General features: G+C 36.2%; 2 protein-coding genes across 2 annotated transcripts; both read left to right on the top strand.

Moving 5' to 3' along the window:
- Nucleotides 1–7,160: 7,160 nt before the first annotated feature.
- On the top strand, nt 7,161–18,450 carry LOC117783780 (serine protease grass-like). The gene is made up of 6 exons (XM_034621324.1): nt 7,161–7,251; nt 7,310–7,452; nt 17,585–17,649; nt 17,717–17,759; nt 17,816–18,012; nt 18,071–18,450. Exons 1-6 carry the CDS (start codon nt 7,165–7,167, stop codon nt 18,448–18,450), a joined length of 915 nt encoding a protein of 304 aa, XP_034477215.1. The 5' UTR covers nt 7,161–7,164.
- Nucleotides 10,902–12,904, top strand: LOC117783137 (serine protease grass-like). Its single transcript, XM_034620365.1, has 6 exons — nt 10,902–10,978; nt 11,598–11,761; nt 11,820–12,027; nt 12,095–12,137; nt 12,194–12,390; nt 12,449–12,904. The coding sequence occupies exons 1-6, from the start codon at nt 10,903–10,905 to the stop codon at nt 12,853–12,855; spliced, it is 1,095 nt and encodes a 364-aa protein (XP_034476256.1). The 5' UTR covers nt 10,902; the 3' UTR covers nt 12,856–12,904.
- Nucleotides 18,451–19,325: the final 875 nt, after the last annotated feature.

Raw genomic sequence — 19,325 nt, 5'->3', positions numbered from 1 at the left:
AGGGATGGGCAAGGGTAGAGAATCTGCTAATTAAATGGATTTGCTATCGTTGTAATTTCGTTTTGTTTCTTGATTTAATTTATTAATTCACAGTTGGACTTTCGCCGCATTTCCATTTGATTTAGGACAAAGTCCAAGGAAGTTTGCGTCAGCTTTTATTTACGCAAACCGAAACATATTAAAAATTTACGGCTCGTTTACTGCGATTTGTTCAATTAAGTCGATACGTTTCCTGTTCCTGTTCCCTTTTTCCCGTTCCTGCTCCTGCTCCTTTTCGGTCCTTACCCAAAAACTTGCTTGCCAACTTGCGTTGAGTTTGCTTCTTGTTGTAGCTTCAACTCCAACTCCAACTCCAACTTTGGTTATGGCTGTGGCTGTGGCTGTGGTGGGCTGGGTTGGATTGGGTTGAGTTGGGCTCTCCTCAGCTCTCGGTTGCCACTTTTAATTTTCTTCAAGTTTATTTGCCCGCTCTTGCCTGTGATTGCTGCGTCCTTTTGGCTCCTACATCCGCTTACATCCTTGGCTTCGCTTCTTTTTTAATTTTTATTGAATTGGCTCTTGTTACTGCTTAGACTTTGAGTTGAAATTAAACGAGCGTGGTTTATGCTTGGAGCTTCTCAAGTGCCACTGATTGTGAGACGGAGTGAAATTTAATCAAGTTTCCCACTGTGGCAGCAAAGGGTTGCACGTGCAACAGAGACGGAGAAGATGGAGATGGAGACGGAGATGGAGACGGAGTCTGAGGCAGAGGCGGAGGCGGAGGCGCTTGGGTGCACATGAAACAAAGAAAACAAGTCTCAAGTGCCTGGCCATTGTTTGTGCCAGTCAAAACTTTGCCAACCTGCCACTCTCCACTCTCCACTTTCCACTGTCCCAGCCCACTCTGCAGCACTCGTAATTAAAAGTCAGCCATATTGATGCATGAATGCTGTTTCCATGTTTGCATTCGCCAACGCTGTCATTAATTAAACAGAGGGAAGCTGACAAAGCTGTCAAGCTGCCTGGACAGCGTCTACAACTGGTGGTAATTGTGAGTGAAGTGCTTTGAAATTGGCTGACATTTGCAACAGTTGCATGTTGCATGTGGCATGTTGCATGTCTTATAGTCTTTAATGTCAATTGTGTTGGCTCAAAGCTAATGGATGCTACGACCACGAAATTGCGCGTAACTTGGCATAATATTGACCAATATGGCAAATTGCGTATACGCAGCGTTGCACAACAATGGACAGTGAATGCAGTGAAGTGCACTCAGCAAGTCAGCATCACAGCAGCACTTTAACAAACACAGCGAACTGACTCTTGCAACCGCACACCAAGCCACAAATATGCAAACAGTACACAACACAGCACAACACATACAACACACAAGATACAGAGTTGAGTTCGGCAACTCGTGATTCGACGCCATGCTACATGCCACATGCCACATGCCCCACAATACGCCCATCCGCAAAGTGAAGCTCTGCACATCAACGTAATAATTGTAATAATGCGAATGCCGACACTTACGGCCAACAAACAACAGCAACAACAATAGCAACAACTTCAACCGCAACAACAACTTCTTGTCGATGTCCATGGCAATGCGCCCAAAATGTTATGCAATGGGAAGAACGTCAACATGGACGCTCGCTAGCCTCTGTGGCTTAAGGTCGCTCAACCTCAACCTAAGCAAGACATCAGGCATCAGATAATGTTGCCAGGATAATGATGATGGTGATAATGAAGATGATGATGATGACGAAGATGCGGATGCGGATGAAGATGAGCACGATGATGCAGCTAGCCGGGCGCAAACTTGAAATGAATTTGCATAAACTTTTAGCACGGACAAAGCAGCAACAAACACAAGACTTTGCCTAAGCTCGAATTCAGCGAGGGTCGTTCAAGTACAAGTAGACAAATATGCAATATAATTATACTAAGCTAAGAATGCTACTTTCGTCAATGCTTTTTACTGCTAGATTTGTTGAGCGACAAAATTGATAACAAAGAAAGTTCATATTTTTATAGGAACCGTAACGATTATAATTCTTAAAAGAAAAAATATTATAATGAAATATGTTGATGTTTCAATAAAAATTAAAAAATAACTTTTATTTTGTGATTAATGAAAAAATTATGAAATAATAATGAAATTTCCAATTTTATTTAAAATTCATATTATAACTCTTATTTTAAATATTTACTATAGAAATCAAAAATAAAATAAGAATTATTTTTCTATTTTAATTGTGGTTGTGTTAGTGTGTGTCTTTTAAGGACTTGTGGTGTATCAAATGCCTTAAGTTCTTATTTGATTGTTTTTATTACAAATTTTTAAAAATAATTTTATTTACAATATTTATTTGAATCTCTTGTAAGTTAGCTAATTTAATAGAGAAACCCTCGCACATAGTCGACTTTTCGGCAACTGCCAAGATATCTGAAGCTCCTTCCACGGCTCTGTCTTCGTAAATTGAAATATGCTCTGCTATTGCTGCAAAAACAAGGTGCTCAGGTGCTTGGCATAGGCAAAGGGGCAAGGGGGGACAGAAGGGCTGACAATGTTCATGATTTTTGACAAGGGTTAGCACTGCGACTGCCTTGTCTTGCCATGTCTTGTGTTCTCTTGGCTTGCCTGTTAAAATGACTTTATTTGCAATATGGAAATATTTTTCATTATCCTGCCACTGCTGCTGCTCTCTTGCCCTGGTCCTGTGCCTTGGCTTGTTCCTCTCCATATTCTTGGGTCTCTTTCTGGGCTGCATATGTCAATCGATGTCACTCAGCTGCCAAGCTCTGCTCTCGCAACTATGCATAGCTTGCGGTATATTTTGAGCTTGTCTTGACATATTTTATGGCAATATTTTTGATGTACCATGTTAGACACACACATATGTACATATGTCTGTGTACGATATATTTATATGTGAATCACCCACTTACTTGGCAATTTTGCAAGACAACGTGAATTGATGGAACTCTCAGACAAACAAATCACATTTTAAATGGAAATAACACACTTACCTTAAAGCGCTTTTCAAGAACAATTTAGTTAGTGCTACATAAAACCGATTCTATATTGCTTTAACTTAGATCATACATTTGGAACACAGTTATTTAATGCTAAAATTTTATTGCAAAGCTATTTTTTTAGACTGAGAATAAATGCAATTTTAGTATGGTTAGGCATTTTCTTGAGCAATAATTCTTATTTTTACAAAGTGTATAAAAACTACAAAGTAAATTTTCAATTTATCTCAATAAATTTTATACATTTCTCAAAAGTTTAAATATTCAATGAATGAATGCAAAGCATAAGAGCCTTCAACTCTGACCATAAGCCACATTTCGAGCTCACTCGGCTTGATTGTTTGCTGAGTCTGATAATGACTTTATCAGAGCTGGTAAGCAGAAATTGCCGGATATGTGTCGAGTGGCGAATAAAGAGAGCGAAAGTTGTAGTACTTGTGCACACAATTTTGCAGCTGCTCTCGGTCCAGAATGGTCCGGAATGCGCATTTGATCGCTGGAAACTGATTAAAGTGCCACATGGCACATGCCACATTCCAAACGCAAACAAATTAAAATGAAAAGTGAATAACTGGTCCACTTATTTATAGAATCAGCTTATTAGAGTACAATGAATCATAAGTTGTTGTTTTTGAAATTTCGATTAATTGTTTGTTTTTTGTATTAATCTTGATTCAAATTCCCAATTGGATTGGTATTTGTTCAAGCTAGCAACTTTGTGGCAAACAAACGTTCAAGCGTTGTATGCAAATATATTGTAGGTAGGGAGAGGGGACGGAGGGTCTTGGCATGCGGGACTAAAGCTTACTGTTTTTATGGCCGCACTTTTTATGCCAATTGCCAGACACGGACAACAATTACGCGCATTATCCTTTCGACTCCAGCCGAAGATTCAGACGCAGACGAAGACGGAGACGGAGACCTGAACCTGGAAACTGAAACTGCGAGCTGAAGCCGGAGTCGAGTGATAACACGGCATTTGCTTAAACAAGCATAAATGCGAGTTGCTAAAAAAAAATGAAAAAAAGTTCTCGGCCATTTTAATTTGGCTAAGTAGCGCCAGTGACACTGACACCGCGAGAGCGAAAGAGAGAGAGTAAGGAGGGCAAGGAAGACGAAGAAATGGAGATGGAGAGAGGGCAGCTGGGAGGTTACAAATGCGGATACGGATACCTTTGCCGGGCAGCAGCAAGTCAACAAAAAAAAAAATACGCTAATTTAATTTTAACTTTGTTGGCAGTTGGACAGCACCCTCCCCATCCCCCCCCCCTCCGTCCTCCCGCCTTGCCCTTGTCGCTGTGTCTATTGCCTTATTCCCTTTTGTGTTTGATTCCGTTGTCAGCGTCTTTTGGCGCTTTATGCTTGTGGCACACTTTCCGCATCGCATTAGCCAACCCCGTTTCTCATTTCCCTTTCCCCCCATTCCCCACAATCCACCAACCTTCCAAACTTGCTCCTCTCTCCTTTCCTTTTAGCAAAAGGCAACTTAACTGAGGCGAAAGAGTAAAAGTAAAATATTTGCCCGGCTATTGCAAGTGAGCAGCGCTGATTGCGGCACTAAAATGAAACGAGTTCTTGTGCGACGATAAGATTTTCAACGCAGCCCTTACACTTGCCCATCCCTTCTCCTTAACCTTCCTTATCCACAATCCCCCCTGGCTAGTCCCTGACTGAGTCCGCCACCCGATTTAATCACACTGAAGTTTGTCCATTTGCCGCTGGCCGTATTATTTTTTTCTTTATATGTATAATACCCTTACCAGATATGGAGGACAATGGATATACCAGACCAACATATATTATGCTATCTAAGTGAAAGTAACCTCTCTTAACAATTGGATAGCACAAGTAGAGAAGTGTCTCGTATTGAAGTGAGGGTATTTGTAAGTCGAGCTCAATTCAGTAGCTTATGTGGCCTTCTTACTCCAGTTAAGTCTATCTTATGGGCAAACTTTGTGAGTGCCTTTAAGGCAGTTGGCACCTACGCCCACAGTAAGTTACGAGTACAATCGACAGCAATTTGCCACAGTCACAAGAAGCGAGGCATCATCCACCCCATGCGGCATCATTGACCGAATTCGTATTCACAAAGCATCCGATAAGCATAACAGTTGTCGTCAAGTGAGCGTCGTGCCGCCGGCATACACCTTACCGAGGAGTTGCCAGGAGCTGGAGCAGAATCACCAGACTCAGCTCAGCTGTGGCATTAATGGAGTTGGGGCAGCAACAAATCGTCGCCAGCTGCCAGCGACAATAAAACGTTTTACAATGTAACTAAGGCGACGACATGCCGCATGCCGCATGCCACTACTACGTGCCCCCTTTCTTTCACTGTCTCGAGATATTCTTGAGCTCTGAATTGAAAGTCTTTCTCATATGGCAATAATGTGCTGCGAATCGTCTGTACCGAGTGCAACAATGTTATTAATTGTTTACTGCCGCATTGACAGATGTCTTAAATGTGCAGTGAATCCCTTAAATATTCCACTAAGTTTATCAAAACGAATGGAATATCGGTTTCAGTATGGGTTTCTGTTATGTATAAATATTGGCTGTAACGAAAAATCTTGTATTATCAGTTCGAAACGGTAACTGTTTTTTTTGTAGGTTTCGCATTCAAAAAACCAATAAAATTTCAGTTCAGAAAAAAATTAAAAATAAGTAATAACAAACCCAATAGACCCCTGTACTTTTTTTACAAATCGTTTGTTTGGGCTTCGGTATATTAAATAATGAAACTTGCGGTTAATAATTACCAATTTAAGTTTACGAAATTTTAAATTAAAATAAAAAAAATATTAGTATTAAATATTAGTCATACTTTTAAGCGACACAAGTCGAGACACAGTTTAAATACTATTTAACTTTTACTGTAACTGAATAAAACAAATAAATAGTTGACAAAAAAAATACATAGGCAATGACAAAAAACATATTTAATAGAAATACATATTAAATACTTTTTTTAAAACCCCCATTACTGTCGTTCTATTTCCCCGATCTTTTTGGGATTTTGAGGTGAAGAGATTAAACGCACGGTTATCGTGGTTTTTAGGACCGGAGGGGGAAATCTGTGTTTTAAATTTGGTTGCTCTTATCTACGCGTGTACACGGACGGACAGACTGACATGGCTCTATCGACTTGGCTGTTGATGCGTATCAAGAATATATGAATATATATTTAATCGGGTGTGCAGCACCTCCTACTGTGAATAACTAAATTGACACCTGGTCTTTATTTACGTGAAGCGTTTATTTTTAGATAATCGTACAGGGTATCATGGTGTCTAGCAGTAGACAAAATGGCCAATCGAGCACATTTTAATTTTGGAATTTTGCCGATATTTATGGCGATATTCTTTTATTTTTCCTTGAATATTGGCAACAGGTGTGAGCTTTCACAGTCAACATATGTTTTGACAAGTGAGTGTAAAAATGAAACAGCCGCCATAGAACGCATTGCATTGAACGCTTCGATTAAGAATAATTTAATTTTTTAATACAATAAGAAAAAAATAAAAAATTCATATATTTAAAAAATATAATAAATGAATTGAAAAGAAGCTTTGTTTATCGACTGTACTGTAGTTTACGTAGAGTTTTAAAAATGAACTTAATGCAAAGAGAAAAAAAAAATATATATACATTTAAAAAAATATAATAAACGAATTTAAAAAAAAAATTTAAGTATCGACTGTACTGTGGCTAATGTAGAGCTTTAAAAATAAGTTTGATTTCAATCACAAAACAAAATATAAATAAAGAATAAATCAATTATACATATAGTAGGGTTTAGTTTGGTTTTTCATACAAAACTTATTAATCCGCCCTAATACATATATATGGCGTTACTTACGTATATAAAACTAAATCGGCTGATAAGCCGATCAGTACGATTCAAATTTCAATTCGGAATGTACAACATTTTTTTGTTAATAATGGCTTTGAGCCTGAGCTCAGCGCTCCAGTCTTTCTCAGTTGAAATGAATGGTAAAGTATTGAGCTTGTGATAATCAATATGATTTGTATTATTCACAATATAGTTACGTGTATCAATTTTATTGTTTAGCGGATGACATTTGTGTCAGAAAGGATGGAAAGCCAGGATATTGTGTGTTTCTGCATAGCTGTTCATCTATTTCCAATATGGTTCATCGAAAAAAAATGGGAATTCCGTTTACATCAGATGAAACAACTTACATCCAGAATTCAAAATGTCCAGTTCATAAAAGAGTTGAGTCAATTGATCAGTCAAGTTTACTAACATATACTAAATACATACATTCGATAGGGATATGTGTGCTGTGAAGCTGAAGATGAAGTGTTTCAAGGAATTCAGGAACTATCGTCGCATAAGTGTGGCAGATTTGGAGAAGATGATAAGGCGATCGGAGCTGTAGAGGTTAAGATAATGTCAAGACCGTGGATGGCTCTGCTTTTTTTCCGAACAATAGACGGCACAAATGCTTTTACATGTGCTGGAACTCTTATACACAAACGTAAGTAAATAATACAGACATTTTTGATGAATAACTTATTTCATACTGCAATTCTTTATACCGATAGGCTATGTATTAACCGCGGCTCATTGCTTTAATAACCAAGAATTGTGAGTATAATTTGACAGAAAATGTTTATTCTAAAATGTTTATTCATTTCTTACTGCTAAAGGTTATATGTTCGTTTGGGAGAGCACAACATAACTTCAGATACAGATTGCGGACGCAACAAGCAGGGGCAATATTTATGCGCACCGCATGCTCAGAATTTGGACTTTGAACGGGTTTTCCTGCACGAGCAGTACTCACAGCAAACTGGTCATAATGATATTGCTTTGGTGAAACTCAAATTTGACGTGAAATACACACGTAAGATTAATGTTGATTGAATTCATAGCAAAGATTAAAATTGGTTTATTTATTACAGAGAGCATTAAGCCCATATGTTTGCCGGTCAACGAGACTCTTAAAAAATATGTGGAAACAATGTCATTGTTCCGTATAACTGGCTGGGGAAAAACCGAAAGTCACACTACGTCTAATGTTCCACTAGAAACAGTTGTTACTAAGAAGGATCATACAATCTGCCAACAATATTATAGAAGGAAAATAGTGCCGACTCACATATGTGCTGGTGACCGCGGAAGGGATTCCTGTAATGGTGACTCTGGTGGTCCATTGATGTTTCCGGATTTGTTTAATGGACATCAATGCTTTGTACAATTTGGAATCGTCAGTTTTGGTTCACGGGATTGCGGAGATGGCAGTCCAGGTGTCTATACTAATGTTGGTAACCACGTTCCGTGGATTGCTTATAAAATAGCCACAAAATAGATTGAATTGACAATATTTCAATTCGAAAATAAATATAAATTACATGCCTTAATATCATGTATATATACAACTAATTATTTTACATGCCGCATGGCACTACTACGTGACCTTTTCCTTCGAGCTAAAAGTCTTTCTCATGTGGTAATAATGTGCTGCGAATCTTCTGTACCGAGCACTATATTGGGTATGCAACAAAAAATTTTTAAGCTTAGCTCAGTTCATGTCACATATTAATGATTCTCATGCTTTTACACAAAATTGTCAAATATTTGTTAAAAAACCAAAAAGGAAATTGATTTTATTTGTACCAGATGTTATTTGTGTTTTCATAGAGTTCTTTGAAGAGAGAAAGAGCGATTTCGGTGAGTTTTCAACTCTTTTTTCACTTCACGTAAAAGAAAGAAAGATCGGATTTAAATTTTCATGTGGTACCTTTTAAAAAGGTAAATATTAATTCTCGTTTTTTCTTTGATTACTAATGCTGATGACTCGGTATCAATTAGATCTAATTTATTTTTTTATTGTTCTCTACTTTCATCAAAATCGGCTATTATATTATGTTATAATAAAAAATTATTATTAAATGCCAGAAAATCTGCTTACTATAAATATATTCAAAGCAGCTGTTTTCTTTGAGTCATCTACAAAAAAAAACTCTACACGAGGTAAAAGTCTAGTGACGAAAGCAATTTCTAGCTCCAAAATATCTGATATCCAATTTTGTGACGAACAAAATTAAGTTGAATATAAAAGTTTTAAATAAAAATATAAGTTAATAAAAAAAACAAATGGGAAAGGTTATAGTCGAGATCCCGACCATAGGACACCCGTTACTTATTTCAATATATATAAAAGTACTTTAAGGAAATTACTACCAAATAACAACTATTGCATAATTTTAGGTGACTGTATTGAAATAATAACATTATTTATAACTTAGATTAGCTATTACTCCCGTTCTACCTGTCCAAAATATATACTGAGGTTAAGTGAGATTATAGATAATATTAATAGATAACGTTATTTACCATAAAAACTGTATTATCTTAATAACTGTAGGTGTGGTGGTTTTTAGCGGTTTACGTGGGGGGAAAGGGGAGTAGCATAAATTTGAAACAAACTTGATCAGCGTGGGATCTATAGAAATCTATGTGCGAAATTTGGTATCTCTGTCTCTTATAGTCTCTGAGATCTAGGCGCTCACACGGACCGACAGACGGACAGACACACATGGCTATATCGACTCGGCTGTTGATGCTGATCAAGAATATATATACTTACATACACTCCAACGAACACAATATACTCTTTTACTTATTTTCAGAGATGTGCCGCGTAGACTACACGATTGTCTACGTGTAAACAATTGAGTGTCAACTATAAATTGTAAACGTGTAAGCAATGTAAGCAATGTCAATAATGTAGACAATGCCTACAATGTGGGAAGAGTGAGCTGGCGCACTCAAGGGAAAAAAGTTATATAAAATTGTTGAATATAAATGAATTATATTCAATTAAAGTTGGGTAATTATCCAACTATATTGTTCATTATTATAATATTATGGTGCACCATAATGGAGTTGTATTAAATGGTTTGAAATTAATTCGATTTGTCGAATTACAGAAGTGATCGAGAGAGGTAAGTCCGTGAGTTTGAGTAATCTAGTTCGTTCATTGGATTTTTCTGCTCGCTTGTTCAGATGGAGATGTATGGAGTTTCAGGAGATTTTCGGGCTGTTTTGCTTTATGTGTCATCCCTGATTATAGTGCATTTGAAACATATTGTCGAGCTCGAGAATTTTAAAGGCGACAGAAATATTAACTAAAAATCCCAAATTTTTAAGAAATATATAATTTTATATAAATATAGGCTATATCTAACGTGTAAATTATTAAAATATAAATATTGTAGATAGTTGCAATTGGGTGACACATTGCATTTAGCTTATTGTTTTTAATTTTTTTAGCAAGGGTTTCAGGCCATTTAAAAAAAAAGATAGCAACAGCAAAAATCAACCAGCAGCGTAGCAAAACCTATGAAGGATACTATTGTAGACATTGTTTATGCATTGTTTACATTGTTTACGGATTGATTACGGATTGTTTACATTGTTTACAGATTGTCTACATTGTTTACGCATTGCTGTCACCAATGTGTAGACATTCAAAAATTACGCGTTATGCCACAACACTGCTTATTTTTTAAGTAACGGGGCCTTATTGCTTATTTTTTCGTCGTTTGGGGCCCCATGTCCATCAAAAAAGTGGTTTTGGTTCTTGTAATAGCCAAAAATTTCATATCTGTTGCCTAGTGTTATTCCGTGAAAGATTTGCCATTTCGTTCACTGTGTGTAGCATTCACTGTACCTTATGTAGAGTTTTAAAAATAAGTTTGAATTCAATCACAAAACAAAATATATATAATGAATAAATAATGTATATAGCGTTACTTGCGTATGTATAATAAATTCGGCTGATAAGCCCCACTTTCTTTACTGAAGCAATTCGACCAAGAAACTTGGCCTCAGTACGATTCAAGCTTCTATTCGGAATGTACAACATTTTTTTGTTTGTCATGGCTCTGAGCCTAGGTACAGCTCTCCAGGCTTCCTTAGTCGAAAATAAAGGTAAAGTGTATACATTGTGATATTCAATATAATTTTTATATATTTTTTTTTACATGTATATATATATATATTAGAGTGGGTCAATTTGTATAGAGTAAAATATAGGAACAAAGCAGTTATGAAATAATCTACGATAAATTCAAAGAAAAATTGCCCAAGAAACCATGTTAACCATCTAAAATCAATATCGAGCATCCACTTTTTGCGGAGTAGTTAATCGTATTTCATACATTGGTTAAATCTTCTAAGAAACTAGACAGAAGTGCTTATGCTTAAATTCAATTAAAAAAAAGCTATTTAAAACTGGCAACTAATTCTTATCTCTAAATTCGTCTCTAAATTCAATTCAGCCTCTATCTTGGGTTTGTTTTTTTTTTTTGAGGTAAGTTCTGCCTAACAGACAATTACTCATATAAGAAACACACGAACAATTTCTCTTTAAAAGGTGGAAGCTCGAAATTGATTTCAGACCAATGGTTGCATGGGCAATTCTTCTTAGAATTCAAGATTACGATTTTCTTTGTCGCAAAGAAAATTGACCCACTGTAATATATATATATATATATATTTTATATATAGTATCTACAATATACTTATCTGTATCACTTTATTTCTTTAGGGGATGACATTTGTGTTAGAAGGGATGGAAAGCCAGGATATTGTGTGCCTCTGCATAGCTGTTCATCTATATCCAATATGGTTCAGCGAAAAAAAATGGGAATTCCGTTTACATCAGATGAAACAACTTACATCCAGAATTCAAGATGCCCCGTTCATAAGAGAGTTGAGTCGATTGATCAGTCAAGTTTACTAACATATACTAAATACATACATTCGATAGGGATATGTGTGCTGTGAAGCTGAAGATAAAGTGTTTCAAGGAATTCAGGAACTATCGTCGCATAAGTGTGGTAGATTTGGAGAAGATGATAAGGCGATCGGAGCTTCAGAAGTTAAATTATTGTCAAGACCGTGGATGGCTCTGCTTTATTTCCGAACAAGAGACGGCACAAATGATTTTACATGTGGTGGAACACTTATACACAAACGTAAGTAAATAATACAGACATATTTAATGAATAACTTATTTCATATTGCAATTCTTTATACCGATAGGCTATGTATTAACCGCGGCTCATTGCTTTAATAACCAAGAATTGTGAGTATAATTTGACAGAAAATGTTTATTCTAAGATTCCTTTCTCACTGCAAAAGGTTATACGTTCGTTTGGGAGAGCACAACATAACTTCGGATACAGATTGCAGACTCAACAGCCAGAAACTACACGTATGCGCACCGCCTGTTCAGAATTTGGCAATTGAACGGGTTTTCCTGCACGAGCAGTACTCACAGCAAACTGGTCATAATGATATTGCTTTGGTGAAACTCAAATATGACGTGGAAAACACAGGTAAGATTAATGTCGATTGAACTCATAACTAAAATTAAAAATTGTTTACTAATTACAGTAAGCATTAAGCCCATTTGTTTGCCGGTCAACGAGACTCTTCAAAAACTTGTGGAAACATTGTCAATATTCCGTATAACTGGCTGGGGAAAAACCGAATATGAATTGACGTCTCAAGTTCCACTAGAAACAGTTGTTACCAAGAAGGATATAAAAACCTGCCAAGAATCCTTTACAAGGAAAATAGTGCCGACTCAAATATGTGCTGGTGACCGCGGAAGGGATTCCTGTAATGGTGATTCTGGTGGTCCATTGATATTTCCGGATTTGTTTAATGGACAACAGTGCTTTGTACAATTTGGAATCGTCAGTTTTGGTTCAGCGAGTTGCGGAGATGGCAATCCAGGTGTCTATACTAATGTTGGAAGCTACGTTCCATGGATTGCTCATAAAATAGCCACCAAATAGATTGAGTTGTAAATATATCGATTCAAAAATATATATAAATTGCATGCAAGATTTTCAAGGTAATATACAATTAAGGGCTGGTTATTCAATGTCTCCTTAAATTGCTTAAAATAGATAGCTTCAAATTTGTCATTAATTTCTATATATTTTACTTCAAAATATCTCTTATATAGTTATCAAACTAGACATTGAATAACCGTCCCTTAGTATTTCTTAATATACCTGATCTTCAGTTTCTGGGAGAGCGTTCAACTCGCTTTAAGTCAACAGCCACACACCGCCAAAAGTAGATAATAATAATATAATTGTGGCAGCCACGTTTCGATTGTCTAGTTCCGCTGCCGACACTCTCAGTCTGCCCCACTCTGCCACTTCCTATGCAGCTATAAATAACATCGATGCACCCCAACTTACATTCTGGCAGACACGCGATAGATCAGCTGCGTTTACACATTTAGAAAAAGGACTACGCAGACTACCCCAAAGTCTTTGGATTTGGTTTTTATGCTGCATCCAATGTGTCAGTGCAACGAGAATAATCTTTTGTGAGGAATTGTGAGGAATTTAGTTGGCTCAGTTGATTTTTTGGCTCGCTAGTTCAGATGGATATGTATGAAGTTCTTGGAGATTTTCGGTTTGTTTCGCTTTTTGTGTCTCCCCTGATTATAGCGCATTTAAAGCACATTGTCGAGCGCTATAAGTATTGTAAGTACTGGATCAATAAACATTATGGAAGGCGACAGAAATTTTAACTTAGAATATTAAAAGTATTGAGAAATATGTAATGTTATATTACTATAAGTTATCCAAACGGTGTTAAAAATAAATAAAAAAAATGTATAGATGGTTACAATTGGGTGACATATTCAGGCCTTTTTTAAAAAAGATACAACAACAAAAATCAATTAGCAGCGTAGCCGAACCTACGGAGATTACTATACCATACAATTAAAATTTACGCGTAATGACACAACACTAGTTTTTTGTTGCAGGCTGTATATATATCTGAACCGGTTAGATCAGATCACTATAGCATATGGCTGTCTTTGAGTCAACCGCATGAAAATCATCCTTTTGTATGAAATATAATTTTTATTTGAGATATCTCCACCATATATAAATGCTGAAAATTTTATATTGTCCTTTAACCCGAATAGCCCCAGCGTTACCATATGGTAACACGCAATATACATTTACTAAAACTTAATTTTTAGACAACATATTTACATTAGACTTACTTTAATATGATATTCTAAGAGTAAATTGTGGTCTTCAACTGATAAAGAGTTGATTAAAACTATCTCTTGAAGACACCACAGTATGCTCGCAAGACGCTTACTCTCTGCCAGGCCTTTAAGGCGATTAAAAAGAAAATCCCCCCCGCAGCAGGTGAATATTTGCAAGTCCTCATGCGCCTAGCTTAAGGGTTGGACCTATTATAAATTACTATAATTGTGTTGTTATGTTACTATTTTTATACCCTGAGCCCATTGAAAATGGGCAAAAAAGGGTATAATGTGTTTGGCAGAATGTATGTAACAGGCAGAAGGGAGCATGGTAGACCCCCCAAAGTATATATATTCTTGATCAGGATCAACAGCCGAGTCGATTGAGCTATGTCCGTCTGTCTGTCCGTCTGTCTGTCTGTCCGTCTGTCTGTCCGTCTGTTTGAACGCGTCGATCTCAGAGACTGTAAGTGCTAGAGACTTCAAATTTGGAATGCAGGTTTGTGAATACCATACGCAGGTCAAGTTTGTTTCCAATTTTTGATGCCACGCCCCCTTCGCCCACAAATTGAAAAAAAACGATTTACAGGCGCAATTTTTGACATAGCACATAGCACAATCAGTTGAGAAGTATGCGTATTAAACGACCCTGAAAATTTCAAAGCGATTGACCCATAAATAAAGAAGTTATTTCGGAATTAAGATTTAGTTGAATAATTACATTTGGATGGCAAATCAAACGTGCGAGCGAGACAGGATGTTCACGTTTGTATGCAAGGCGCGCACAAACACAGTAAGAAATAGTACCAATTTTCTTTTGGGCTTCGATTTCAAGTACTATATGACCTAGAGACTTCAAATTTGTTATGTAGGTTCCTGGATACCATACGCAGGTCAAGTTTGTTTCCAATTTTAGGTGCCACGCCCCCTTCACCCACAACTTGAAAAAAAACGATTTACAGGCGCAACTTTTGACATAGCACTCCCTAACTAACAATCAGTTGAGAAGTATGCGTATTAAACGACCCTGAAAATTTCAAAGCGATTGACCCATAAATAAAGAAGTTATTTCGGAATTTAGATTTAGTTGAATAATTACATTTGGATGGCAAATCAAACGTGCGAGCGAGACAGTATGTTAACGTTTGTATGCAAGGCGCGCACAAACACAGTAAGAAATAGTACCAATTTTCTTTTGGGCTTCGATTTCAAGTACTATATGACCTAGAGACTTCAAATTTGTTATGTAGGTTCCTGGATACCATACGCAGGTCAAGTTTGTTTCCAATTTTAGGTGCCACGCCCCCTTCGCCCACAAATTGCACAAAACGATTTACAGGCGCAATTTTTGACATAGCACTCCTAACTGAACAATCAGTTGAGAAGTATGCGTATTAAACGACCCTGAAAATATCAAAGCGATTGACCCATAAATAAAGAAGTTATTTCGGAGTTTACATTTAATTCAATAATTACATTTGCATGGCAAATCAAACGTGCGAGCGAGACAGGATGTTCACGTTTGTATGCAAGGCGCGCACAAAGACTGAACGAATTAGTACCCATTTTTTTTTTGGGTACCAAATAAGAATTAAGCGATAAGCAAAAATATTATCGATATCATGTAATGAAAATGTTAATGTATAATTTATGTATATACAAATATACAATTTGATTAAAATATAATTGTGTTAATATATAAATATGTATTTTTGCATGGCAAAAATCAGCAGAAGCTGATAGCTATGTATGAAATTGCATTAGAGAAATAGCGATCATTTTGCAACACTACTCTTGCATCTTTGCCGAGCACTGAAAACTGCAAAATAATAATTTTAATTATTAATATTTTCGATTCCTTACACATATATATAATAAGTATCTGCTTATCTGCGTTGTAAAAAAAAACTTAGCATTTTCCGCTTTAAGAATCTCATAAAATTAGACATTGCCTTTTATTTCAAATTTCGCGCGCACTGCAGCAGCCTTTGGCAGGCTTGAATTTGTTGCGTAAGAGGGAGAGAGTGAGAGAGGAAAATGGGTGCTGCCAGATTGCAGGCTGAGCAACATCGCAACACGCTACATCGATTGCAAGCGATTACGATTACGACTTGCGATATACCAATTTATCAATTTCTAATTAATTTTAAATAAGTTTATTATATTAAAGTTTATTATATTAAAGCTTGCAAACGTGCAAGATTTGGCATTTCGTTCACTGTATTCGCACTTCGCATTCACTGTACCTTATGAAGACTTTTAAAAATAAGTTTGAATTCAATCACAAAACAAAATATATATAATGAATAAATGCGTTGCTAACGCATGTATAATAAATTCGGCTGATAAGCCCTACTTTCTTTAATGAAGCAATTCGATCAAGAAACTTGGCCTCAGTACGATTCAAGCTTCTATTCGGAATGTACAACATTTTTTTGTTTGTCATGGCTCTGAGCCTAGGGTCAGCTCTCCAGGCTTCTTTAGTCGAAAATAAAGGTAAAGTGTATACATTATGATATTCAATATAATTTTTATGTATATATTTTTATATGTTTATATATATATATATATATATATATATATATATATATATTAGAGTGGGTCAATTTGTATAGAATAAAATATGGAAACAAAGCAGCTATGAAATAATCTACGATAAATTCGAAGAAAAATTGCCCAAGAAACCATGTTAACCATCTAAAATCAATATCGAGCATCCACTTTTTGCGGAGAAGTTAATCGTATTTCATACATTGGTTAAATCTTCTAAGAAACTAGACAGAAGTGCTTATGTTTTAAATTCAATTTAAAAAAAGACTGCCAACAAATTCTTATCTCTAAATTCGTCTCTTAATTCAATTCAGCCTCTATCTTGGGTTTTTTTTTTTTTGAGGTAAGTTCTGCCTAACAGACAATTACTCATATAAAAAACACGAACAATTTTTCCATAAAAAGTGGAAGCTCGAAATTGATTTCAGACCAATAATTGCATGGGCAATTCTTCTTAGAATTCAAGATTACGATTTTCTTAACTGCTTTGTCGCAAAGAAAATTGACCCACTGTAATATATATATATATATATATATTATATATATAGTATCTACAATATACTTATGTGTATCACTTTAATTCTTTAGCGGATGACATTTGTGTTAGAAGGGATGGAAAGCCAGGATATTGTGTGCCTCTGCATAACTGTTCATATATTTCCAATTTGGTTCAGCGAAAAAAAATGGGAATTTCCTTTACATCTGATGAAACAACTTACATCCAGAATTCAAAATGTCCAGTTCATAAAAGAGTTGAGTCAATTGATCAGTCAAGTTTACTAACATATACTAAATACATACATTCGATAGGGATATGTGTGCTGTGAAGCTGAAGATAAAGTGTTTCAAGGAATTCAGGAACTATCGTCGCATAAGTGTGGCAAATTTGGAGAAGATGATAAGGCGATCGGAGCTGTAGAGGTTAAGATAATGTCAAGACCGTGGATGGCTTTGCTTTATTTCCGAACAAAATTCGGCATCAATGATTTTACATGTGCTGGAACTCTTATACACAAACGTAAGTAAATAATACAGACATATTTCATGAATAACTTATTTCATATTGCAATTCTTTATACCGATAGGATATGTATTAACCGCGGCTCATTGCTTTAATAACCAAGAATTGTGAGTATAGTTTGACAGAAAATGTTTATTCTAAAATTCCTTTCTTACTACAAAAGGTTATATGTTCGGTTGGGAGAGCACAACATAACTTTGGATGAAGATTGCGGACTCAACAGCCAGAAACTACACGTATGCGCACCGCCTGTTCAGAATTTGGCAATTGAACGGGTTTTCCTGCACGAGCAGTACTCACAGCAAACTGGTCATAATGATATTGCTTTGGTGAAACTCAAATATGACGTGGAAAACACAGGTAAGATTAATGTCGATTGAACTCATAACTAAAATTAAAAATTGTTTACTAATTACAGTAAGCATTAAGCCCATTTGTTTGCCGGTCAACGAGACTCTTCAAAAACTTGTGGAAACATTGTCAATATTCCGTATAACTGGCTGGGGAAAAACCGAATATGAATTGACTTCTCAAGTTCCACTAGAAACAGTTGTTACCAAGAAGGATATAAAAACCTGCCAAGAATCCTTTACAAGGAAAATAGTGCCGACTCAAATATGTGCTGGTGACCGCGGAAGGGATTCCTGTAATGGTGATTCTGGTGGTCCATTGATATTTCCGGATTGGTTTAATGGACAACCATGCTTTGTACAATTTGGAATCGTCAGTTTTGGTTTACGGGATTGCGGAGATGGCAATCCAGGTGTCTATACTAATGTTGGAAGCTACGTTCCATAGATTGCTTATAAAATAGCCACCAAATAGATTGACTTGTAAATATATCAATTCAAAAATAAATATAAATTGCATGCAAGTTTATCAAGGTAATATACAACTACGGGCTGGTTATTCAATGTCTCCTTAAATTGCTTAAATTAGATAGCTTCAAATTTGTCATTAATTTCTATATATTTTACTTCAAAATATCTCTGATATAGTTATCAAACTAGACATTGAATGACCGGCCCTTAGTATTTCTTAATATGCCTGATCTTCAGTTTCTGGGAAAGCGTTCAACTTGCTTTAAGTCAACAGCCACACACCGCCAAAAGTAGATAATAATAATATAATTGTGGCAGCCACGCCTCGATTGTCTAGTTCCGCTGCCGACACTCTCAGTCTGCCCCACTCTGCCACTTCCTATGCAGCTATAAATAACATCGATGCACCCCAACTTACATTCTGGCAGACACGCGACAGATCAGCTGCGTTTACACATTTAGAAAAAGGACTACGCAGACTACCCCAAAGTCTTTGGATTTGGTTTTTATGCTGCATCCAATGTGTCAGTGCAACGAGAATAATCTTTTGTGAGGAATTGTGAGGAATTTAGTTGGCTCAGTTGATTTTTTGGCTCGCTAGTTCAGATGGATATGTATGAAGTTCTTGGAGATTTTCGGTTTGTTTCGCTTTCTGTGTCACCCCTGATTATAGCGCATTTAAAACACATTGTCGAGCGCTATAAGTATTGTAAGTACAGGATCAATAAACATTATGGAAGGCGACAGAAATTTTAACTTAGAATATTAAAAGTATTGAGAAATATATAATGTTATATTACTATAAGTTATCCAAACGGTGTTAAAAATAAATAAAAAAAAATGTATAGATGG

The sequence above is a fragment of the Drosophila innubila genome (genome assembly GCF_004354385.1).
Source record: "Drosophila innubila isolate TH190305 chromosome 2R unlocalized genomic scaffold, UK_Dinn_1.0 1_C_2R, whole genome shotgun sequence".
NCBI lineage: Eukaryota > Metazoa > Arthropoda > Insecta > Diptera > Drosophilidae > Drosophila > Drosophila innubila.
The sequence above is the reverse complement of the archived record's forward strand: the minus strand, read 5'-3'. Positions and strand labels throughout refer to the sequence as shown.

Excerpts from the sequence above, each read along its gene's own strand:
- LOC117783780 (XM_034621324.1), top strand. The coding sequence starts at position 7,165 with ATGGTTCATCGAAAAAAAATGGGAATTCCGTTTACATCAGATGAAACA. Across the intron at positions 7,453-17,584 it reads TCAAGACCGTGGATGGCTCT|GCTTTATTTCCGAACAAAAT; the intron begins GCTTTTTTTCCG and ends GTGGATGGCTTT. Across the intron at positions 17,760-17,815 it reads TGCTTTAATAACCAAGAATT|GTTATATGTTCGGTTGGGAG; the intron begins GTGAGTATAGTT and ends TTACTACAAAAG.
- LOC117783137 (XM_034620365.1), top strand. The coding sequence starts at position 10,903 with ATGTACAACATTTTTTTGTTTGTCATGGCTCTGAGCCTAGGTACAGCT. Across the intron at positions 11,762-11,819 it reads GATGCCCCGTTCATAAGAGA|GGATATGTGTGCTGTGAAGC; the intron begins GTTGAGTCGATT and ends TACATTCGATAG. Across the intron at positions 12,391-12,448 it reads ATATGACGTGGAAAACACAG|TAAGCATTAAGCCCATTTGT; the intron begins GTAAGATTAATG and ends TACTAATTACAG.